The 24500-nt window shown below is 49.4% G+C and overlaps 1 protein-coding gene across 2 annotated transcripts; it reads left to right on the top strand.

Annotated features, from left to right (window-relative positions):
* The first annotated feature begins 4926 nt into the window (after positions 1 to 4926).
* IFT27 (intraflagellar transport 27) lies at positions 4927 to 23786 on the top strand. 2 transcript variants are annotated; one of them, XM_012814206.2, is made up of 8 exons: positions 5154 to 5356; positions 11962 to 12041; positions 12452 to 12511; positions 13626 to 13685; positions 15822 to 15939; positions 16777 to 16886; positions 21084 to 21184; positions 23777 to 23786. In XM_012814206.2, exons 1-7 carry the CDS (start codon positions 5323 to 5325, stop codon positions 21180 to 21182), a joined length of 561 nt encoding a protein of 186 aa, XP_012669660.1. In that variant the 5' UTR covers positions 5154 to 5322; the 3' UTR covers positions 21183 to 21184; positions 23777 to 23786. The 2 variants fall into 2 exon arrangements, with proteins under 2 accessions (XP_023365147.1, XP_012669660.1); XM_023509379.1 differs by lacking the exon at positions 23777 to 23786 and having other exon boundaries at positions 4927 to 5356; positions 21084 to 21335.
* Positions 23787 to 24500: the final 714 nt, after the last annotated feature.

Here is a 24500-nt window from a genome sequence, read left to right on the forward strand (position 1 = left end):
AGCTAGTGGGTAGAGGACAGAGAAGCCACCAAACATCCTACAGTGCTCAGGAAAGCCCCCACAGCCCCCCAAATGTCAGTAGTGCTGAGGTGGAGAAACCATGACACATACATAAAATTTCTACAAATTTCCTAGCCCTCTTTTTGGCATTGATCTCTGACATGAGGGCATTCGAGCAAATCTGCTTTAACGTATGAAAGACATTCTTCTTGCAGACTCGTGCAGAATATCTCTCCAGAGACCTTTTTCCTACGAATTTCCCCAACACCTCCTGTTTATTCAAAGGGATTGTTTCACAGCCGACAATCCCACTACTATACCTTGAAGGGATGGGGCTCTGATGGGGCCCAGGCAGAGAGAGAAGCCCCTGGCTGTCAGGTGCGATGGCAGAGGGACTGGGGCCCTGCAGTGGACACAGTCAGCCGCAGTGCCATGCGTGGAATATTGCGGCTGTCCCTGGCAAGGAGCCACAGCTCTCCCACATGCAGCTCATGAGGAATGTCGGGAGACATTCAACCCCAGGATAACTGAACAGTTTCTGGAAACAACTTGTCAATGGCTGCCCCTCCATTCCCCTTTCATCCAAAGCCCCTGTAATCAGCCGCAACAGCAGCGCAGACCTTGGCTTCATGAAACAGCACTGTTAACCCCTCCTCCTCCACATAGTATATGGATCCAGCTTGGGGTGCAGGCAGGGGGAGGGGGATGCTGCCCCCATCTGAATAGTCGCTGAACCCTTCCCAGAAATAAGCCCATTACCTGTGCAAGAACTGGTATTCAAGAATTGGTCCTTATTAAGTGAATGAATGAATGACCAGAAGGGTGAACCCTACAAGATTCATTGATTAACTCAAACGTACAAACTGAGTGTCTCAGCATCCTGGTCACTGTCCTATATGCTGGGGTAACAAAGAGGCCAGTCCCTGTTCTCATGAAGTTTACCTTCTGGGATGGGGAGGCAGATACTATGCAAATAAACAGATAAATATGGAACACACCCAGCCCTCCATATCCACGGATTCCACATCACAAGTTCTGCATCATGGATTCAGCCAACCACAGGCTTACTTGAGGGAAGAATGTAAGATAACAATAAAAGGTAATACAAATTTTAGCGTACAGTACAAGTATATAGCATTTACATTGTAGTGGGTATTATAAGTATTCTAGAGGTGATTTAAAGTACACAGGAGGATGTGTGTAAGTTACATGCAAATACTATATAGTTTTATGTGGGGATTTGAGCATCCATGGAATTTGGTGTCCAGGGAGGTCCTGGAACCAAAGCCCCATGGATAAAGAGGGGCAGACTGTATAGTCTTGGATAATGGTGAGTGCTATGAAGAAAGTAAAGCAAGTCAAGGAGATGAGATCGAAAGATTGGGAGCAATTCTTCAATTGGATGCCTGAGTGGGTTCCCTAGGGACATGACATTTGAGCAGAGATCTGAAGATGGTGACAGAATCTGTACCTCCAGGCTGGGAAGAGAATATGCAAAGGCCCTGAAGTAGGAATATGCCTGAGGAGTTTGAGAAACAAATGACCAGATACGGTAGACCAAGGTAGTTCCCAGAATTCCCTAAGAGCAGTCGTTCCCATCACATGCATACATCCCAATCATCAGGAGAGCTTATGAAAACACAGATTGTGGGCTTCACTCTCATGTTAAGATAGTCTGGGGTGGGGCCTGGGAATTTGCATTTCTGAAATACCCACCAGGCCATGCTGGTCCTGGGATCAAAGTAGAGGACATTTTTTTCTTCTCATACTTGGTCCTCTCCTGCTCATGCTTACTACACACAGTCCTAGAGCCTGCCTGGTCATCTGCCTCTCCAGATGGTTCTGTTCACCTCTACATTCTACGCTTAGTAAGTACTCAATCAATATCCATTGAATGAATTCCTCAAAGAAAGGTCCTACACCAGGCCTTGCCTCACTTTCTTGTACCTTTCGGCTGTTTGATTTGATGTACTCCCGTAAATCCCTGCCTTTGTGGGTGCTATCCTATCTAACCAGCACAGCCTTGCTCCTTTGTCCATCTCACAAATTCCTATGAGGTTCTTCTTACAGAATAATCTTCCCCATTCTCTCTCCACTCATCTATCCAGGGTTAGAAATGCTCTTTACAGTACAGGGATTCCTGTCTCCACTCATGTCACAATGATCTGTCTACACCTTTGTCTTCCTGTCTTAACTAGAGGTCACAGATGGGCAGTCCCCAGGCTGAACCATCAACAGAGGTTCCTACTGCAGATCCCATGTTTTAAATTTAAGTTCATTGCCAAAACATACAGGTCAAGAGATTTCACACAAAAATCCAGATTCCTTTTCCCTGGAAAAGTCAGGAAACTACAACTTGGGGCTTCTATTCCCTATGGCCATGGCAGGCCAGCAGTGAGGACAGGGACTCTGTCATCTTCACTTCTGTGGCTCCAACAACCAACACAGTGCTTGGCCCATGGTAGGCACTCAAGAAAAGCTTGATTATGAAACTGGGGGGACTATGCCAGGTAGTGGAAAGAAAGATCAGTTCTGGGTTGGTACTGGATCTAGCTGACTTGTTGTATGACCTTGGCCTCTCTCCCTGGACTTGAGTTTCTTTTCCTTGAAGTAACGATAGTTTCCACTTCTCAGATTTGTGGAATAAAATAAGACAGAGGATATGAAGTGCTTAGCACACACCTGGTATATAAAGCTCAGTGTGTTATTATTTCAAGGAGCTCAGAAAGCATTTACGCTCTAGGATGACAGGAAGAATGAGAGGGAGTTCAGATCCCAACTCTGCTACTCACTAGCTATGAGACCTTGAGCACTTGAGTTAACCTCCTTTGGGCCTTAGTTCCCCCCAAATGAAGATGATATGAGCCTTACAAGGGTTACTGTGAATATAAAATAAAAATGTGAATATTAAATTAATTCATACCTAAAATCACCTAGAACAAGGCCAGCATGTGGTATGTGCTCCAATAAGCCAGCTGAGCCTGTTACAGCTGCTCAGAAGGGGGTTAGACTAGAATCTCCAGGAGCCCTCATGGTTCTAAAATTCTCTGACCATCTTAAACCCAGTGACATTCAGTCATTCATTCAGCTGTCTTTTAGTCATTGAGAATATATAGAAGGCCCTTGGGGCAGGGGATAGAATTCACCATACAGGTGTTTTACCCTCTCTGTGGAAAGTTCCAAAATGCTCTTATGATGGTGCTAAAATCACCCATACTCGTAGTAACAGAAGGGAGAATGGGAGTGTGGTACACAGAATTATACTGTGAGGGAGATGCTATTATGATCCATTCCCCTCCGCCCCCACCCACAGATGAGGGAACTCAGGCTTTGGAGGCTTCCCCAGGTGTATCTCAGCATCTGAGCTATGTGGAGCTGCCTTGGGAAGGTGGTTCGCTCAAGGGGACTTTTAAGGGATTAAGGAGATCACTTGGAGGAGGGCCAGCAAGAGGGAGGCAGACAGAAGCTTCCGGCTCACCCAGACCCGGGGAGTTTGAGACAGACTTATGTGATGCTACCAAAGGAAAAAAGCAGTTAAGCGGAATGAAACAGAGCCAGACCTTTACCATAATACCAGGAATCAATCCCAAGGAAAGAAAAAATTCTAGACAACTTGCATTGTTTTGCTCCAAGTTGAGGGCTAAAACCATTATAGTCATTTGTAGAGAAAAAGTGTGTGTGTGTGTGTGTGTGTTCATTCTCCTGCACAAGGCTGGTGGCCACAGGATGACACAGAGCAGCTGAGAGAGGGCAGAATGGTCCAGGTGTCTGAAGGGCACGCAAATCCTTAGCGTCCAAAGGGATGCTCTTCCCTTTCAGCATCAGCCATCAAAGATCCCAGGGGCTTGGTGAGAGTGAGTGCATTTGGCCAACCTTTGATGGTGATGATAACCTTATCTGTCCAGAAAGCGTCCTCTCACTCATCCATTCCATAATCACTTGCTGAGCACCTATGTCCCAGGCACTTAGATGCTCTTTCTTTCAATCCCAATAATCAGCCCACAAAGTGGCTTTTACTAGGCACATCTTTAGAGACTCAGGGATGAGATGACTTGCTCACACCTTGCCCAGAAGATGGCAGGGATTTATGTCTCTGACCATCTGACCACAAGCAGGAGGGACAAGCCCACCCCTGCTCCATGTCAACTGATATTTAATGAGCTTCCACGTGTGATGAGCAGTGTAGTATGTGATGCATTCTCCATTTTGCAAGAGAGCACATGGACTAAGAGGAATATATAACTTCAGATTCCTGAGTCCAACTGCCCAGCCTCATTAAAGTTTACTGTTTTACTTTTTGTTAATAGGTATCACTTTAAACATTTTCATATTTTAGATTTAAAGCCCATACCGTCCTTGAACTTTTAAAATGAGATTTCCCTACGGGATACGGGACAAGGACTGGATTTTTCGGTGCGGTGTACCTAGCCGCGCTCCCTGGAACCTGGGATCTGGGGCAGCGGCAAGAACTTGTCTGTGGAGCCAAACCAGCGGAGAGCTCGGCGTACCCAACTGCGAGCCACTGCGCAGGCGCCAGACAACCGCGAGCCGGACCAGCCAGACCCAGCGCGAGCCCACTTCCAGAAGGGCAGAGGGTGTGGCGAATCAAGAGGATGGGCCAAGCCAGGCTCTGGCCAGTCAGAAAGCTTCTTTTATCAACTCTCAGCTTGATGTTAGCGCTTCTTCTTTTTCCGGACACACCCCCTACCCCCACACTCCTGGTGGAGCGGGAGTCTGGGATGGAAGTAATTAACATCACTTACAACCATTCGTCAAGTGGAATGAACTTGAGGAGCAGATCTTCCTACGAATTGTATCGCAAAATAAAGCCATTATCCCCGCCCCCTCCTCCCACTGGATCTCCGAGAGCCTTCGGGGGTGGGAGCTTTTGGCGGCAGCCAATCGAGGATCAGCGAGGACGAGGAGGCGGGGCCGGTGGGCGAAGGTTGCTTGGCAAGAGCGTTTGGCGCGGTGCTTGGGACGCAGTGGGTACTGGATTGTGTCCTCCAGACCCCCGGCTGGGCTGGGAACGCAAGCCGCGTCCCTTCGCGTGCACCTTACCGGCCTGCCGTCTGGGACCTTGTACCGAGCCGCCTGGAGCCTTCTCGTTCCTCCCACCCCCAGTTCCGATACTCGCCCTCAGCCCAGCCCAGGAGGGCCAGGCCTGCTCTGTCCCCGTCCCTATCCGACCCCGGGCACAGGCCCTTGAAATCAGCCCTTCCCACTTTCCCGGCCCAGGCCGGCCCAGGGCCCCGAAGCCCACCCACCAACGCCTGTAGCAGCCGCTCTTGCCCTCTCTGGTCCGTGGTAGTGTTGGTTACCATGGTGAAGCTGGCAGCCAAATGCATCCTGGCAGGTGAGTCTGAAAACTTGCGCTTGAATAACAGTGGTCTCCTGAGTCCAGAGCCTTCGTAATTTATCGAGAGCTTTTGTTCGCGTAAATTGTCTACCCTCTTTCCCTTTCTGGTTCCCAAAGGCGAGTTGCTGCAATTACTGATAGAGTAAATTACATTAGGCTGGAACAATTATCTTCCACAGCACATTTGTAGCTCCAGCTGATTTCCCCTGCTCCCTGTCATACTCTGAGACCACCTTCACCAGTTGAGCTGATTTGTTAAAAAATAACTCGTTAAAAAAACTTAGAGGAGCAGACTCGTTAAAAAAAAATCAACTTAAGCAAACCGTATGTGCTTCAGCGAAATAAGCATCAAGGACTTTGGTAGTCTTTACTATGGGATATTCTCACACACACACCATCCCCTCTGATAACACAGGAGAGAGTGACAAGAGTTTGCAAAAGCCACCCGTATGTTGTGTTTAAGACCCAAAGTTAACTACTGCACTAGCCCAGAGTCAGGAGGATGTAAACGTTCAATTCACCAAAGCTAGGAATCCTTGTTTTGTTGAATGATATAGCCCAAGCACCCAGAACAACACCTGAAACATAGCAGGTACTTAGCAAATATTTGTAGAATGAATGAATATACCACATACACATTTGTAGTGTTCCCCTTGTATCAGTCTGCACATTTAGAAAAACAATACTTTGGATTATAGACGTATGACTACAAGACATGTATTTTACTGAGTCCTTGCTATATGCTAGGCACATGTATTTCATCGTCTCACTATAGCACATTTCCTATCTTTGTAGGAAGATCTGTTCTTGTTCTGATCTTACTGAAATGATGAGAGGTGTTGGCCAGGGTCAACCCCTAATAAAGATCATACATGGGATTTTAACCTCCAGATCTGCCCAACTCCAAAACTCTATTAACTTGTGTTGCTGTTGAAACCTGTGACCTTTCCAGGCTTCCCTGACCAGCTCAGGAAAGAAATAGTGAGAAATGTGTACAGTAAAAGAGATTCCTTTTTTTTTTTTTTAATTCCTCTCTTCCAGACTGAAAATAAATTGTTAACATTTTTAGTGACTTCTAATTTGAAAATAAAAGGGTCACACAGAAAGATGACTGACAATAGTACCTAAATCATCCTGGAGCAAAAGAAATTAATGATTCTCAAGAGAGTCACTAGTTTCCAGAGCACCAGGGGAGGCAGTATTGTGTAACAAAAATAATTCTGCCTGTTCCTCTTACTGGCTGTGTCATCTTGGACAAAGCGCTTTTTTGAGCTTCGGTTTCCTCACAGACAAGGTGGGAACATTTTTATCTTCTAAAGTTAGATTCTTTACAAATGGGCTTTTCTCTCTCTCTCTCTCTCTGACTGTTCTTTCTCCTAATTCTTTTTTGATTCAACTTCCATAGTGGAACTAACAAGCACTTTCTGTGTGTCAGCACTGTGCCAGACCCTCAGTACAGGTCCCCTTGCTGAATCGTCCTCACAACAGCCCTCTGGAGTTGGTATTATTGTCATCCTCATTTACAGATGAGGCAACTAGGCCCAGAGAGGTGAAGACACTTGCCCTGGGTCACACAGCTGGACACAGCAGAGCTGTATGATCCAGACCCTGGGTCCTGACCCAGGGGATCAGATTTCCAGGGCTTTGTTCTTATCCCAGGCTGTACTGTCTTCATGCCGTGCTCCTTTTTGCCCTTCTCTGTCCATTGTCCTCTGGGTACTTTTTTCTCCTGATTGCAACCATGGCCTGAATAAGGGCTCCTGAACTCCATCCTGCCCCTCAGTCTGCAGCCTCCTTTCAAGGCCACCAGGGCATTTCCTTCTGAACCTTCCTAGGCACCAAAAGACCTCAGCCAAAGCACTGAATCAGCCCCCTTTGTCAAATTCTCTTTCTCCACACCAACCCCACCACATGCACCCCACTGGTTAAACTGAAGTACCCTGACTGGTTTTTCTCTTACAACTGGTCACAGAGAAACCTGATATTTAGTTCAAACGTTTATTCATTTAGCACATAGTAAGCACCTACTATGTGTGAGTCACCATACAAGGTGTAATGGGAATACAAAGATGAGTCTGCCCAGTGCTTACAGCCAACGAAGTGTTCAGATGTGCACACAAAGTACGATGCAGCAGGCGCAGACTAATGCCCTCTGTGTGCCAGATAAGGGGAACATACCTCAAGGCACAGACAGCTGTTACTTGTTCTGGCTTAGACAGAGAAAGAAAACAACACTGGATGTTTCTCTATATTTTATTTACTTAAAAAATACTTTAAAAGTAGTTGCTATTTGCTAGGTACTGTGTGTGTTAACTCATTAAATCCTCATAACAATTCCGTGAAGTAGGTGCTGTTATTATCCTGTTTTGCAGACATAGCAACTGAGGCACAGAGAGATTAAGTAATTGATTTATAATCGCATAGCTAGTAAGTGACAGAACTGGAGTCACTCCCGTGTCTGTGCACTTGGGGGCTGTGATATACCCTCTCTTATTAAATGTGGGGATGATAATAGCACTCCCTGGAGGGTTGGTTTGATATCAAATCTCACATTGCCAGCGATGGTGTGCATTAGCCACACAGATAAAGGTGGACGGGGAAGGGATGACCTTCAGAGGCCACGCAGGAAGGAGACTGATTTTTTTATTATTATTGCAAAATATTACATGTGTACACATGGTTTTGGTTACATGGATTGCTTTCGTAATACTTGAATCAGGGTTGTAAGCATGTCTATCACCCAGGTTGCGTTCATTATACCCATTAGGTTGGAAGGACATTGCCTGAGCTATACCTGGTAGAGAATAGGCCGAATGTGAACTTGGCCTAGGTAGGCCTGGAAGGAGGTGGCCCTGAGTAATTTTTAGGGACTGAACTCACAGGAGTATATGGAGCCCAGGTTTTGTATAAGGGATTGCCAGAGAGTGAGTTGGGAAGCTGGGGCTGAGTGAGTTGGAAGTTAGGGCTGCTATAAAGAGACACGGGCAGCAAGGCACCCAAGGCGGGTTGTGTGAGGGTTTGACGGGATGAAAGCACTGTTTTATGAAGTCCATCTGTGGATGTCATGCTCAGGACAGGTTAGAGCGAGGAGTAAAGAGGAAGAGAGAAGGCTACTTGGGAAGTATTTTCAGTCAAGGCCCATTCAAGAAAACAGAAAATGCATTTGTCTTTTCAGTGGAGAATTTTAATACATGGAATTGGTTCATCAGGTGTTGGAGAAATGGAAGAGTAAGAAGGCAGCCTTGTTGAGACACGGAGTGGTGGACAGAGATTGGGGGTGTCAGAAGCTAAAGAAAGAGCCCCATAGAACAGTGATCCAGACCTCTGAGGAAGGGGCACTGCCCTGTTGTTGATGCTGGCACTGTAGGAATTCTGTCACCTGTATATGAGGCCACCACAATGCCACCAATCCCTAGCACTCATTTCCCACTGGAAGGAGCTCAGCTCTGTGCTCAGGGAAAGACAAGACCAAACCAGTTCCAAACCATCCTGGTCTGTATTTTGAGACCACTCCTGGTACCAAGGACTACACAAATCAGGATCCAGGCAAAAAACAGATGCTGGGCATCTCAATAGTGAGAATTTTGTGTAGGATGTTAATTAAACAGGTGTGGGATGACTGGAAAGACTGAGGCAGCATAGGCAGTAACTGCGGGGAGCAGTGTCACCTCCTGAGCTGGGTGGGCAGAGGGAAGAGGTGGGGTTAGCAGAGCCTAGAAGCTTGGGAGAGGGGCCCTGGGAGTTGAGGTGTAGACCTCTGAGGAGGGGGCACTGCCTACTGTTCTGAAACCCCAGAGGGGCCATAGTAAGGCTTTTCTGGAAGTGCAAATAATGAAAATGGAGACAGGAATGGCCTGGGGGAATGGCCAGAACTAGGGGAACACTAAGACGAAGGAAAAGCAAAGGGCAGGAGCAATTTCCTTCTGCCCCCTCCAGCCTTCCACTCTTTCTCTGGAACTGCCATGAGCAGACCCTAACAGCGAGCTCCTGGCACAAGGGAAATGTGTTTGCTGAGTCTCCACCCAGCAGAGCAGGGAAGGGAGGGCTTGGGGCTGAGACAAAACCCAGGTGTGAGCTAACCAGGACAGTGTCAGCAGTCAGCCAAGGAGGGTGACCTTGGGACAGAGCAAAGGGTATAAGGGGTGCAATGGAGACTGACTGGATTGGAGATGGGAAGATGGCAAAGGAGCAGTCAGAGGTGACAGGTTGACTCTGGGGATGGTGAAAATGCATGGCGGGCTACGTGGGCAAACCACTGAGGCCCCAGGCATGTGCCATGAGCCTGGCTGTGATGCTCTGAGACTGGATGAAAGCATGTCATTCTAGTAGAAGCATCCATTGGTTGTCAGGAGTACAGAGCTTGGGAGGGACATCCTGCCTTGAGAAGTGACAGTCAAGGTGGTGACAGTTAATGAGACAGAGTGGCAGGAGAGCCAGGCCAATGCAGGGTCACCCAGGCCACAGGGACAGGGCTCAGGAAGGAGAGGCAGCTTCAGGCTGATTCACATCCTTCAGAATTATCAAGAAGGATGGAAAATGAGAAAAGATCACTGGACTTGCCCGTCATGTCTCAGTGACCTCACAGTTCCTTTGCAGGCGTCCTCCTCTCTGTCCCACAGAGCCCTCCCTGCTGTGACCCCCAGCCTCAGCCCTTGCCCCAGGGAAGCCTCCCACACTGACGGGCCCTCTTGTTCATTTCTTTCCTGGCTGCTCCCCAGACACTTCGGCTCTCAGTCTGTGCTGTCTGAGTTTGCACTTGTCATCCTGTTGCTCTGCACCGTGTTTATCAGTTATTTCCCTCCCTATGCTTGGTTCCCCCCTCTTAGCCAGCACAGGAAGTTTGCTGTAAGTGTTGGTGACTCTGACTGACAGAAGAAAGACTTATGAAATTAACCAGAAAATTCTGGAGAATTTCACAAGCAAGAAGAGCCAATTTCTCCACTGGATTCAAGAGCAAAATTGGAGTTGGGAGGGTGGATGCCATCCAGGCCCAGAGAAGCAAAGTGATGCTTGGTCTTCACCCTGAGATGGGTGGGTAGTCCTTTGACAGTCCAGGCCGTGATTGCTGCGGATGTCACGGAAGGCTGCAGTGATGAGGGCCTGTAGGGCAGCACTAAATATGGGTCAGAAGTGGCCCCTGAGCTCTAGGAGAGGAGCAGGGCCTGATGGAGAGAGCACAAGTTGAAATCCTAGGCAAGTTACGAGCCCCATCTCTCCATCTGTCAGATGAGGTCAATGATATGCGGCTTGGCAGGGAAGGAGTGAATGAGATGGTACAAAGGGGTTGGTGAGGAGGACTCAACACGTGCTGGCTCCCTTCTAAGAAGTGGAAACAGATAGAAAAGCCAGACCCGAATGGCTCACTCAAACCTGGGGGCGTTCACATAAAGTGAAATGCCACGAGTAGTCAAATACTTACTTTACTTGTCTTATAGGAGAAAATTATAGGCGGGGCGCATCAAAGCTGAAAAGTGAACAGAGCGCAGGCTGTGGAGAAGGGGAGTAGAGGTGTTGAAGCTGACTGTAAAATGGGGAAACAGGTGAAGAGTGTGTGCTGAGCGAGGCTGGCGGGGGGCGAGGAGTGCTGCAGTGACTTTGCTGAGAATCAGGAGGCCTGAGAAAGCAGAAAACGGAGTGCTCCTGGTGGAGGCTGGGTATTGTTGCAGGAGCAATTGGTTAACCCTGAGTGGGTGACTTCAGGTGTGAGGACCCATGTGCGACTCAAATAAAAACATCTGGCGTCAAAGGAGCCTGAAAGGGGGCCAAACAGAGTCATGTTGGAAAAGTGGGAAGGGCGAAGGGGAATTAAGGGTGGACAGAAAGAGCTTCTGGCAGCTTGACAGATTCAGTTGCTCCTGACAGTCTTGTGAAGGTTCAGAGACTGAAAACCAACATGAACCTTTAGTTCCAGAATGGCGGTTCTGGGACTACTGACAACAGAAAGTCTGACAGACAGACCCAGCGGGGGTGAGGCGAGCCTGGAGGACATAGTTGCCACTGCAAATAGAACAGTGGAGAGGCCCCTAGGAAGTTGGATCCTCAGAAGTCCCAAATGGGCGTGCAGAGATGGAGATGGAATATGTCACTTGGAAATGGATTTCAGGATGGTGACTTCTGACATCCTCTAAATGCAGAAATACTCACAACTCCAACACCCCCCTACAAGTACCAGGTAGAAGCTCTAAACTCAGACTGGTTCCATTTGCAGGTGAGCCTCCACGCCTGCGCCAGTCACACTTCTTTATCTTCAGAATTTCAAGGTAAATTCAAGTTTGGAAATGACAGGTTTTCCCCCTAGGATGTGTTTCACTGGAAGAGTGTCAGCTCTGTTTCCTGCGCTTCGGAGCCCTCCATAAGCTCCGTTACCTTCTGGGTCAGTTCCTTTGGCTGAAGGGCTTAGCCGTGCAGAAAGGTGCTCTGGCTGTGTGAGTTTTGCAGATGAGTCTCTTGAACCTATTGCCCAGCAAGCGGCCTCAGAACACGTTCTCGTGAGAGCCAAGTTCATTGCCTCTGAAAATTCACTGGAGTGTCTGGTTTCTAGACAAGTGTTCTACAGCAGGAGAGTCTCAAGTCAGTGGTGTTTTTCTCCTCTGACCTCACAGGAGACCCGACAGTGGGCAAGACGGCCCTGGCACAGATCTTCCGCAGCGATGGAGCCCATTTCCAGAAGAACTACACCTTGGTGAGCTATGGGAGTTGTGGCCTGGCTTAAAGAAAAGCGATTGGTTAACCCTGAGTGAGAGACGTCACTAATTTCCTTGAAGAAACACTAAGAGGCCTGAAGACAGGCTGCTCAGATGACCATTTGGAGATTGTTTTTTCCACTAGCCCAGGGTAAGGGGCTGTCCCCAGAGCAGACTGGCCATGAACAACTTAGTCACCATGAGTAGCAGTTCACTTGGGGTCACTAAGGGGCCAGGGACTAGTTGGTCCTCTCTGACTTCTGCAATCTGAGCCACTTGTCACCAAAATGAATTCAGAACACAAACCCTTTGGCTAGGGATGTCCCTCAGGGATTGGGGTGCTTATTGTGTCCCCTCCTACAATGTGCCCCCACTTTGGGGCTCTCACGTTTTTGGTATTCCTTGGCAGACAACAGGGGTGGATTTGGTGGTGAAGACGGTGCCAGTTTCTGACACAGGCGACAGTGTGGTGAGTGATGTCTTACCCCAGAGGGACTTGGGGCTACCCCAGCTGGGCCCAGGATCTCCCTGGTCACTACCATCCTCCCTAAGAAGATGTAGTGTGAGGATGTAGCCTAGACTTGTCGGAACATTTGGAAACAGAACAGGGGAACGTGGAAAGCACTCAAGGGAGGGGCTGAGCAGAAGGAAGGCAGAAAGACCAGTTGTCAAAGAACTGGTTATCTAGGATCAAAGTTCCTGACCTGGGCTCCTTTATGGGAACCTAGGACTCTCAACATTGAATGACAAGATTTATGTTTGTCTTTGCATACCAGGAGAGAGGGTTCATAGCTTTCACCAGATTCTTAAATAGGTCCATGAGAGGAAAAAAAAAATTCTGAGTACCCTGATAAAGGGTAGACAGAGGCACAGGTAACCAGTATACAAAGCAGATGGTGGTACTAACAGTCACACTGTGTGCTTCAGGGGCCAGAGGCCAGCCAGGGCATACCCAGTGCCAGTGGGCAGTTTGAGGGGGAACTGAGGGAGACTTCCTAGAACAACAGCATTAGTGGGGAGAGGGGGCTCTCGTGAGGGCTGGGGAATGTTCAGACAGGGGCAGGAAGGGTGATCCCATGCCCTCTGTCAGAATCACACCAGAGCCATCCCAGAACGATGACTGGCTGTCCTACTTTAATCGCCTTCCCCAGGCCTACTCAGTGACCTCCTTTAAGAGGAATTGTTTTAAGATTTGAAAATCAATTTGGTTAGCAAAGTGCAGAATGACCTTTTGGAAACCAGAGCACTTGTCGGCCTGCTTAGCATTCTGTTCTGCCAGGTGGGAAGTCAGCTTGTTCCTGGTATTTTTGCACGCGGGGTTAGGAGAGGTGAGGCGCTGCGCAGAAGTGCTGGTTGGTGTGGGAAACTGTTCACCATTTAAGACTGTGGAGCTTGCTCCTCTCGGCAATGTCTCTCTCATGTCTGTCCCCAGACAGAAGGTGCACGAAAACATGTGCACACGCAGACGCTTGTATTTTGCCACTAAGATGAGTCTGTAGTGAGTTGAGAGTGATCAGTGCCTCACAGCCCGCGGTTTTCCCATGTGAAGACTTTCTCAGGCAGGACTGCTTTTCTGATTCTAGGAACTCTTCATTTTTGACTCTGCCGGCAAGGAGCTGTTTTCTGAAATGCTGGACAAATTGGCAAGTAGCATGCGGTCTGTTTCCCAACCACCACTGTTTGCCCTTACAGTGTTCACGGAGAAATTTATGCCATGGCCGTCGAGAGACGCTACCGTGGCAGCAGTCTTTATGGGGCCTTCCTCCAGCCTGGGACTTGTGGCCACGTGGGGGCAGAAGGAATAGCTAGTGTGCACAACTGCCTCACCTCCAGCTCTAGAGTGGTCAGTTCCAATGTGCCAGAGCCTGTGGCTCAGCCCTCCAGCCCTCCCACTCCAGGGATCCCCTCTTTTCAGCAGCCCCCTCCTGGTGGTATCCTTTCAGCACCCCCTTCTCAGCCACCTGGGACAGCGCCAACTATGTCCTTCCTCTCTAGGGAATGCCCTAGGGGCCCAGTAATGAAGTTTCCCCCTTGGATAGGGTGGTCCTAGAGCTTCCATGGGGGGTTCCACTGGGGCTTGCTCTGAGACAGGCCCCTGCAGCTGCCAGGGGGCCTCATGCCCCTGTCCAGCCCTGTCCGGCCAGGATCCAGCTTGCTGTACCTTCCAAGGTAACAGTCTCGCTAATCTGGGCCAGTGAGCTAATTAGAGGGTTGGAGTTCTCCAGAGCCCTCCCTACCTTTCCAAGAACAGCCACATTTTAATGGAAACTGTTTTCTGCCCTTTTTGTTGTCTCACAGAAGTAGATCTAATGAAATGGCTGTACACAGGGCTGGCTTCATGCATGGTTCATGATGTTTACCAAGTGCCTACTGTGTGCACGGCCTAGCATTAGGGCTGTCTTGCCCAGCAGAAAGGATGATGTGCTTGGGCAAGTCTGGACTATAGGCCACGATTCAGCTCATTCATTCTCTCTCTCTCTCTCTCTCTCTCTCTCTCACACACACACACACACACACATACACACACACTCTCACACATAAAGCCAGCCCTAACTCTGGGTTCTCCCCTTCCCACTTCAGCTTGATCCCAGGCCTATCTGGGCCCCTTATTGAATCCTGGAAGGAAGAGGGCTTGGTGACTTAAAACCATGATGAGGCATCTCCTGCATGTACGCGGGAGCTCTGTGTCCTTGGACTAAAAAGTCAGTCTATGAAGTGAAGGGATCATCAGTTTCGTCCAAGCTTCTCCCAGCCTAGATACCACCTGGAACCAGAGTAGCCTTGTGGAATGGGGAGCCCTCCAGAACCCATCTTGGGCCAGCCTTCCAAGGATTGGAAAAGAAAAGGAATCCATATGGAGGGAAAGGGATTCTCCCCCTTAACCCTGGGAGGTTACTGACACCCCGGAAATAAGCCAGGCTCTAGTTGTACAGCATGGGAGTGCCCAGAAATCAGGGCATGACCAAGAGTCACATGCACCAAGGCGAGCATCCACGGCCTGTGCAGGGCCATCCTTCGTCCCAGTGGCAGAAGCAGGACGTCCTTGGACTCTGAGCTGCCCCTAAAGGCAACAGCCCCTGAGAGTGTAGCCCTGGCCCTTAATTAGGACATTGGGCCCTATGCAGTTGTCGGTATGGTTTGGATTAGGGCCGATGCAGACACTGCAGGAGAAGCAGAAACTGCCCTTTGCATTTTAAAAAGCCAGCCCTTATTAAGAAGATGCAAGCAAACAAGCTTCCAGGGACTGCTAATGAAAGAAAGCATACTCTTTCAGGGCTGCAGAGCACAAAGCATAACAACTCACATGATAGTGGGCCCTCGGTGAGAATGAGTGGAAGGAGGAATTAATGAAACTAGTGGTTGGCAAAAGCAGGTTTCTGGATAGAGAAACGCCATATTCCTCCTCCGTCTCCACCATTGTTGTTTTAAAACCATCTCTGACCTGGGGGAGTCACTAACCCTCCCCAACCTCAGTTTCTTCAGCTGCAAAGTGGGAATATTCAGACTGATCCTGCCATTGGGAGGCTTCACAATGATGCCCAGAAGCACCAGGCAGAGAGCCCCACCTCGCCCTGCCACTGAGCACGGCCCTCCTCATCGTGCCTTAGGGGGAGCTGGTTGATTTCTGTGGGTGTAGCTGTTTTCTGCCTCACATCTCCTTTATAGTGTTCATTTCTCTCCACCCTCATTTCCCTTCCCTTGGAAGGCCAAATTTCTGCCCAACCTTGAAGTTACTTTCCCTGTTACTGACACATGCTCATTCCGTCCCCCTCGCACAGTGGGAGAGTCCTAACGTCTTATGTCTTGTCTATGATGTGACCAGCGAGCAGTCCTTCAACAGCTGCAGCAAGTGGCTGGAGAAGGCTCGGTCTCAGATTCCGGGCACCTCCCTCCCAGGTAGGAGCTGCGGATCTTTCCAGCAGCTGTCCTTCAGCTCAAGAGGGCAAGGGCATGGGGAAGGTAGCTTTGTGTGCAAGAAAGGGCCCTGGGGCTCTGCATTTACTGGCCTCGAGTGTCCCCTGGCTCTGCCTCTTAGCCACCACCTAAATCTGAGTCCGTCAAATGGGAATGATGACATATGCCTTGCAGAATTGTGGGGAGACTTGGGCTCTAATTCAAGTTATTTCCAGAAAGCTAACCTCGGGGAAGAGTTCCTCATTTTCTCCCGTATGTGGGGTACAAGTAAACATTCAAGTCCTGTTGTCACTTCTGAATGCTTTAAATCAGTTTATTTTTCATCCCTATGTGAGATCAACAAATTCTCCTCATTATAGGCTCGGGAAAGTGATCTCCAGAGACGGGCTCAGAAATTAGCTGCAGCTGATGCAGCTGGGAGCCGAACTCAATTACCTCTGAATCCCTGACTCTGAGCCGAGTCCTCAGATTAGTATTAATGACCATTTTAAAGTTTGCTCCACGTCCTAGGAATTATCACAAATGCTCACATAAATTTGGCCCTAGCTTTCACAGCCTTGCGCCCTCAAGGAGGAAGATACACATGAGCTCTAGAAAAAAGGCTGACCAAAAGCTGTGTGTGAAAGCACAGCCCCCCGGTCTCTCTATGGCCCTCAGGGGCCAGCACCTGAGACCCCTTGCTTTCCCCTTGTGGGTCACCTCCTTGGGGTCAGGCAGCCTCTCTCAGGGGAGTTTTATGGCTCTCAAAAATAATGTCCTTGCTTTTAGACCCCCAGACCACTGATTAAATGCCATGTTTTGGTTGTTTCTTTTGCGTAGGTGTTTTAGTGGGGAATAAGGCAGACCTGGCCGGCAGGCGAGCCGTGGACTCCGCTCAGGCCCAGGCGTGGGCGCTGGGCCAAGGCCTGGAATATTTTGAAACTTCTGTGGTGAGTATCTGGGCATGTTCAGCGGCCAAGTCTGGAGTGGGCCTCTGCTGGAAGCAGTTTTCACATGACCTCAGGTGCATCAAGTTGTTATTCCACCATATGTGGGGTCTCATTTGGAACTGATGTTTATGTTCTTAGCCTAAGATCTGTTCTCAGTCTAACAGTAGTCACTCATGCATTACAGTAAGGGGGAATCAGCCAGTCGGCCCTGGGAAAAGTTGCATCTCGATTAGTAAGAAATACAAGTGCCTCGTGTTCAATTATTGTGATCCTTGAGGTCTGCCTGAGATTTTGGCTTGTGGTGTTGTTGGAACATTATTCCTTCAACCCTCACATCAGTCCTGTACACCAGGAGTTGGCCCCATAGTTCCCATTTCAGTATTACCAATGTGAAATGAGTTGCCCGAGGTTGCAGGACTAGTGAAGGGCTAAGCCAGGACTCGGATTTGTGGCTTCTGATTCCCATCAGTACTCCCTGTCCTTGATCCCGCCCCAGGCCAGCATAGTGGCTCACACCTGCAATCCTAGCACTCTGGAAGGCCAAGGCAGGTGGATTGCCTGAGCTCAGGAGTTTAAGACCAGCCTGAGAAAGAGTGAGACCCCTGTCTCTACTATAAATAGAAAACTTGCTGGTCATTATGGCAGACGCCTATAATCCCAGCTATTCAGGAGGCTGAGGCAAGAAGATCACTTGAGCCCAAGAGTTTGATGATGCCACAGCACTCTACCCAGGGTGGCAGAGTGAGACTCTGTCTCAAAAACAGAAAAAAAGAAAAATCAGCAGGAGACCTCATTAAGTGGGAAAAGTAAGAGTGATTTGTTACTGGCATCTTTAGTATACATACACGTGTGTTGTGATTTTGGCCATCTAACACTGTGGAATCTGCTTCCCATGTTTGGGACTTCTGGAAGTCCCAGCCTCCCTGCAGCCAAGGTAAAAACACATGACCCAGGCCGCCCCAGTCAGACACCAATGTGAGACTTCACCAGGATGGGCACAAAGTGAAGAGGCGCCCTGCAAGAGCAGGGGTCCCTGAAACATCCATCTTGGACTCCGCAGGAGCTAGGTGCCAGGGAGGCCCACTGGGCCTGCCACAGGCATGGTTATAACTTGAACCTTGCTTTGTCCTGATTCTTTGGCCCTCCAAGAAAGTCAATGGGCTAGTTAAGCTCTTGGAGTTACCATCTACACAAACTTGACTTCAGCTGCAGGCAGTTCCATGGTTATATCTAGGAATTTTGACCAATGCTGCTGTTCGATTGCTGTATGGATGGGAACTTTTAAAACCCCCTAAAGCAGCATGTTTGCTTAAGAAGAGTGTAACGGGTAAAGGCAGGTAGGTACTCTATCCTTGGGGGGAGAACTGCCACCGAGCTGGCGTGGGAGCCGAAGTACTGTTTAATCTATTGGTGCCTTGGCTCCTCACCTGTGAACCAGGGATAACAAAATACATCCCTTGTTGAGTAATAAATATGAGAAGTAAGATGGCAAATATACACCACTTAGCACAAAGTCCGGTGCATAGTAAATGCTCATTATAAAAATGTTCCCCTAATAATCTTGTTTATACCATTATTAGTTATTAGTTACTAAATCCTTTTATTCATAACTTACACACAGAAAAATGTTACCCTGGCCTCTGGTCGAGTATCACAAATGCTAAACTAATGAAGTTCAAATTAGTGAGCTTTTACCACCTAGAGGGCCCCTGCCCCATCTTCTCTGCAGCACACCTTTGAGCAAAGCAGTAGGCCGTGGTACCCACAGAAACAATATTTCAGTATCCCTCTGCCTCCATTCATATTTGTGAAACTGTCCCCTTACCCCAATATCTCATATTCCCCAGAACCCTTGATGGGATTTAAAAATTAAAACCCACTCCCAGCACATTAGTCACCAAAGGCCACTGGGCTACAGGTTTAAACTCTATTCAGGTGTTGAAACGGGTGGGTGTAAATTATGCTTGAGGAGGCTGCAGTTAAGCACTTGGTATTAACTGTGCGAGTTAACTAGTCCCCCCTGAGTTGACGCTCACAGAAGCACCACTGGCAGCTCAGTTAAGAAAGCTGTAATTAAAAAGGAAATATAACCCAATGCAGTCTGAGATGCAGCCAAGTCCTGGAGCCAAGGCCGTCTCCTCCTCTCTTTTTCCTAAGTGCAGTGGCGGTCATCCTGCTGACCACCTTTCTAACACCTCTCAGTGTTTGAGATTTTCAGGCCAAAAAATTAAAAAGCCTTTAAAACATTGTTCATCACTGTAAGGGGTTGGACAGTATCAAATACAAACGAGTGTTACGAGCATGTTCCAGAGGGATGGCTGACGGCCTACTGTGTGTTGGTGCTTTGCTGAGATCAGCTGTTTAGGCTTCATGACAGCCCCACCAGGCAGCCCTCCTGTCCCTGCTGTGTAGATGGCAGACAGCCTCAGAAAGGTCATGCAGCTTTCCTAGGGTACCCAGCAAATGAGAGCTGGAACCAGAGCTAGGACTCAGCCCTGTCCAGCTTAAAAACATGGGCCTCATGGGCCTTCTAGAAGAGGTCCCCCCACAGAGCCTACTTGGGGACTCTCCAAGACAGAATTCTGGGCCAGATTGGTCTGAGCCAGCTCTAAGGATCCTTCACTCTAAACAGACTGACTCCACAGGTGTTCAAACTACATGAGCGAGTATGTGATTAGTCACTTGACAGAAGGGCTCCTGTCACTGGCAAGCCTCTTAATACCTGTGGAAATGGTTCACTTTCGTCTGTTTCAGCAGCACTCCATGGTGCCTGCCGCGGCTCGCCTGCATTGGAGTCCTTACTTTTTATGTTGGGTTCTCCCAAGATTGCACTTTGGAGAGCTTTCAAGTCCATTTAGAAGTCCTTGTGCGTGTGTAGGCCTCGTTCTCTTTCCGCTGGATATTACCTCTACTTTTGACAGAGGCAGTGTTTTATTCTTTGATGTTGGTGTCGCCTAGGACCTTATGCTGTGCACAACCAGCGGTGCCTGGCAGATAGAACTGAATTCTTTCTTACGTCTGACTAGAAGGTGACAGATTCCAGGTCCTTGGCAGTTGTGAGCTTGGTACAGATGTTCATCTGAGCTTTAAACTGTCCGCTCCATCCTCAGCACACTCCGAGTGTTGCCACCTCTTGCTCTTGTCCAGCTGTTTCCTTTGCTTAGGATTCCCCTTGCTAGAAAGGGCAGGTGACATGGTCCATGACACCTGGTGTTCTGCACATTTCTCATCCCGGCTGGCCTAGGAGACAGGCAGCTCTTCTCAGATCGGGGAATCTGGATGCTAGGCTGGGCTCTGCACCAACCAGCTGGGCCACTTCACCCCCTGGGCCCCAGACCACTCATCTGTGAAACAGAGGCACTGAGCTTGATGACTTCTGGAACATTCTTCACTTTGGAAATTCTTCCGTTCCATTTGGATATTTCCCTGCCTCTTATCAAAGCTGCACTTCTGCCAGCTGCCAGGAATCATTTCAGAACAGGTTCTTGTGCATTTGTAGCTGGAGCTGTTGTCTTAAGCAGTGGGTTCTTTCTTCTGCCAGCTTATTTCAAAAATAAAAAAATAAAGAGAAAAAGAATTAAAAATGCACACACACAGAGGGGGAGAGAACAGTAGCTGTTGAAAGCGTGCTGTTTTCTTTCCTCTGTGGCCTGTCCACATTCACCCTGTCCACTTGGCAGCCCTCGCCTGACTTGGCCAGACCCAGCCCTCACCTTGATTCTTTCCAGGCCCGGGTCTCACCACTTTCTCTCCTCTGGCTGCTTCAACCCTGTCCTGGAGGTACAGGCAGACGCATCCTGTCTGGCTTTTCCTAGGGAGCAGGGGGCTGCTTGCCGTCTGTTATTTTATTTTGGTGTTTGGAGCCTCCATCAAAATTAAGTGAAGAAAGGTCCCATGTTAACATCCTGTCACACCTGTAGTGAGTGGCTAGAAGTACAGGCTCTATAGAAACAGACGTAGTTCAGGCCCCAGCTCACCGTTTACAAGGCATGTAGCTTCCTGTGAATTACCTTAATCTGTCCGTGTCTCGGTTTCTTTCTTGTAAAATTGGCATAATGATAGTAGCTACCCCGAATGGTGTGACAAGGAAATGAGGCAGAAAGTGGGTAGTGGCTGAGTAAAGTAAGTGCTGAGTGAGTGCTGGCTGTCTTTGATGACTGCAAAAATAACAGCCACCTTTCTAAACTGTCTCTACAGAAGGAGATGGAAAACTATGAAGCGCCTTTCCACTGTCTGGCCAAGCAGTTCCACCACCTGTACCGGGAGAAGGTGGAAGTTTTCCAGGCGTTGGTGTGATGGTGGTGGTGGATTGTTCAGCACAATGGGGCAGTGAGTGCCACTGTGGACCTGGCAGTGGGCTCTGTCTCCTTGGAAGAGGAAAGAACATGGAATTGCCTCTGTACTTCCAATATATTATGACAGCTTTAAATAAAATTAGGAAAAAATGTGGAAGCAGCAGCCCCTTCCGTTCTTGGCTGGGGCAGCCCTGGTCCCATTTTGCACTTTGGCTGCTGTGGCACTGCTGGTTCCGAGCAGCCAGCAACACCTGCCGCCAGTTGGAGTAGGCGTTCCTGCCACCCTGCATGGCTGGTGGAAGGGCCTTCCACGGACAACACAACCTCACGTTGGGTTTTTAAAGGGCTTGGATCAGCTTATAGTTTGCTGTTGAAATGTTCAGCTTGGAACTTGCCCCAACTTGGGGCTGATGGCCTCTCCCACTTTAACCATTCAGTCTTGCCTCTGCTCCAGGGTGTCCAGAGGCCAGGGCTCCCTTGAGGTGGCTCCTGTCACCGACAAAACAGTGCCCTCTGCCGGCCTCCCTTGGTACCAGCCTCTCCCTGCTGCCGGGAACCCCAAGCACCCAGGGAGCCAAGAGCTCTCTCCTTTAATGAGCCGCCTCTCGGGGAGCCAGGCAGCACTCATCCTTCTCTGCACTGAGTTTGACTATTTTCGATCCTGTCTCTGCTGCCAGATTAATCTCCCTAAAACACCACTCTCATCGTCTCACTCCCCTGATTAAAGACCACAGAGGTTCCTCATTGCCTTTTACATCAGACTGCAGGCCGCAGCCTGGCATCCAAGGCTGCCTCTGACTGTCACCTCCCCCGGGGGTCTCAGCTTCTTTCAGCCCCAGTGCCCTAGAGGACTTCATCACCCTCCCCATGGGGGCTGGGAGGTACAGGGACGTTGTACAGAGATCACGGGCTTTGGGGTAGACAGACCTAGGTTTGTTCCAGTGATAAGGACGATGAGAGAAATTATTCTGGTTCCTGTTTGTGACCTGCCATGTCTCTACATGAGCTAAGTACATTACATATATTAATTTAGTCCTTACAATGTAGAGTCCATTGTCATCCCACTTTTACAAATGAGGGGCTGGAATCAGAGAATGAAGAGACTTAGCCAAGAGGTGGCAGAGCCAGGACCGTGGATGCTTCGCTGCCTGAGCTTGGCCGCAGCGGGTGGAGGCTAGCCTGCCTCTCAAGGTCATTGTGAGAAGTGAAATGATGGGTATGGGGGGGCATCCAGGTACATGGCATGGCACCCACCATGGTCAGGCCCTCACATCCCCTTGCTCTTCCTGTCAGTCCACATAAAGCCACATGGCCACAACAGTCTCCTACTGTGTCACTCCTTCAGAAAATACAGCCTGTGCTATGCCAAGCATTTTGCTAGGCACTAGCAATGCCAAGCCGCTGTCCTCATGTCACATGTTCCAGAAGGGAAGGCCCACCATAACTAAGGGGAGGACACAGAAGGATCCATTTCCAGTAGCCCCAGAGGTGGTTAGAAGGTCCCACAGCTGTGGGCACGGAGACACTAAGTAAAGCATTTGCTAAAGATATGAGGAGTTAAGGCCAGGCCCCTTCCCCATGGCCTAGAAGAGGTGGCAGAATCGGCCCTGCTGCTGTGAACTACCTCCAACCCCTTGGCTCCCCACTTTTCCCTCTGTACAAGATAGAGTGGTCTGGAGAGAAAGGACTGGGGGTGGACAGTGTTGGTAAGAGGGTGCCCTCCCTGCCCCACCTTCCCCTAACCCCTGAGCCAAGCAAAGGAGGCCCTGAGAGAAGCCTGGGACCGAAGGTGCTGCCAAGGAGAGGAGGCTGGCGCCACAACCCCCAGCCGGATGCTCGCTGAGCTGCAGGAGACTGGTGCCAACTGCAGGCACAGGGTGGTGAGGTGTCCTTGGGGAGCTTAGCACACATCCCTGGAGCTGCGCTTGGCTCCCTGGAGGAGGGGGAGCCCAATGGGGACAGGCTTGGGGAGAAGCCTACGCCAGCAGCATGGAGAGCAGGGGGTGTGTGTGGCAAGGTAGCAGGCCAAAAAAAAGAGGACTCCTGTGAGGCCGCATGTGGGAGGAGTCCTTCGGCCAGCTGAATGGGTGCTGTGCAGAGAGAGCTTCCCACCTGGAAGAGGGCAGGCCTAAAGCAGGATGTGACTGCCATCTCCTGAGGAGGCTCAGCCCTGAACAAGCAACACCCCTTCTCTGCAGGGATGGCGGCAGATTGGAGCAGTCCTCGAGGAGGCCCATCCCTGGCCCCTCTGTACCAGGTCCCCTCTCTAATGAAAAAGAGAAAAAGATCTTGCTCCCCTCCCCACTCTTGGGGAAAAGCGATTTGAATAAAGAGTAGGAGTTTTAAACCAACCTGGTCTGTGTTTTAGTAATGAAGGGGCCTGAAACGGTGTTGGGAGCAGCCTGCTAGGAAGGCCCGAAGGAGGGGGCAGAATGAAACAATTAGAACAAGTAACATGGTTTAGGTTAATCTTAACTGAGTTCAGATTCCCCAAGTAAATCAATGTTCTAGATAATTTCAGGCAATGCAGACAACAAAATGGAGCTGTGATAGGGAGAGCTGGGCTGGGTAGCTGGGCTGGGTGGGCAATGTAAGTCTGGGAGGACCCTGGGAGGAAGTGACATTTGAGCTGAGGTCTGGAGGACAAGCCATCCAGACAGCAAAGATGCCAAGTGCAAAGGGCCTGAGGCACAAAAAGCCTAGATGTCAAGAAACCTAAGGCCAGTGAAGCCATAGTCCGGTGTGTGCCAGATAAGCAAAGGGAGGCAGGCAGGTGCCACGGTGGGGGGAATCTGAATTTTATTCCAAAGGCAACAGCAAGCCAGTGGGGGACAGACATAGTTGCTTTTATATTCTCATGGTCCCCTGCACTGTGTGGGAGCCCACCAAGTGAGTCCTAATTACCCGACTTGTTGAGACCCCACTCTGAATGAGCTAACACTTCTGAAATGCGTGCTGTGTCTGTGGATTTTAATGTGGAGTGAATATTTGCTGAGTGAATGCTTAAATCAAGCATTTGCTGAGCACCTCGTACATATCAACCCCTGCCCCAGGTACTGGGAATTTGTCAGTGAATAACACAAAAATCCCCACCCTCAGGAATTGCGTCATAGAGGAATGAGAGAGGTGTTGGCTGAACAGGTAAGTGATGTGGGCTGCGTGGTACAGCCAGGCAGAGGGCGTGCAGGGGTTAGGGTACAATATTCACCCTGCAAGAAAGCCGTAGTCTGGTGTGCCAGATAAGCAGAGGCAGGAAGACCTCACTGGGAAGGTGACAGGTCAGCGAGAATTGGAAGAGATCAGGGCACCTGGCACCTTC

The sequence above is a fragment of the Otolemur garnettii genome, unplaced genomic scaffold, assembly GCF_000181295.1.
Source record: "Otolemur garnettii isolate 467f Iridium unplaced genomic scaffold, OtoGar3 scaffold00007, whole genome shotgun sequence".
Classification (NCBI taxonomy): Eukaryota; Metazoa; Chordata; class Mammalia; order Primates; family Galagidae; genus Otolemur; species Otolemur garnettii.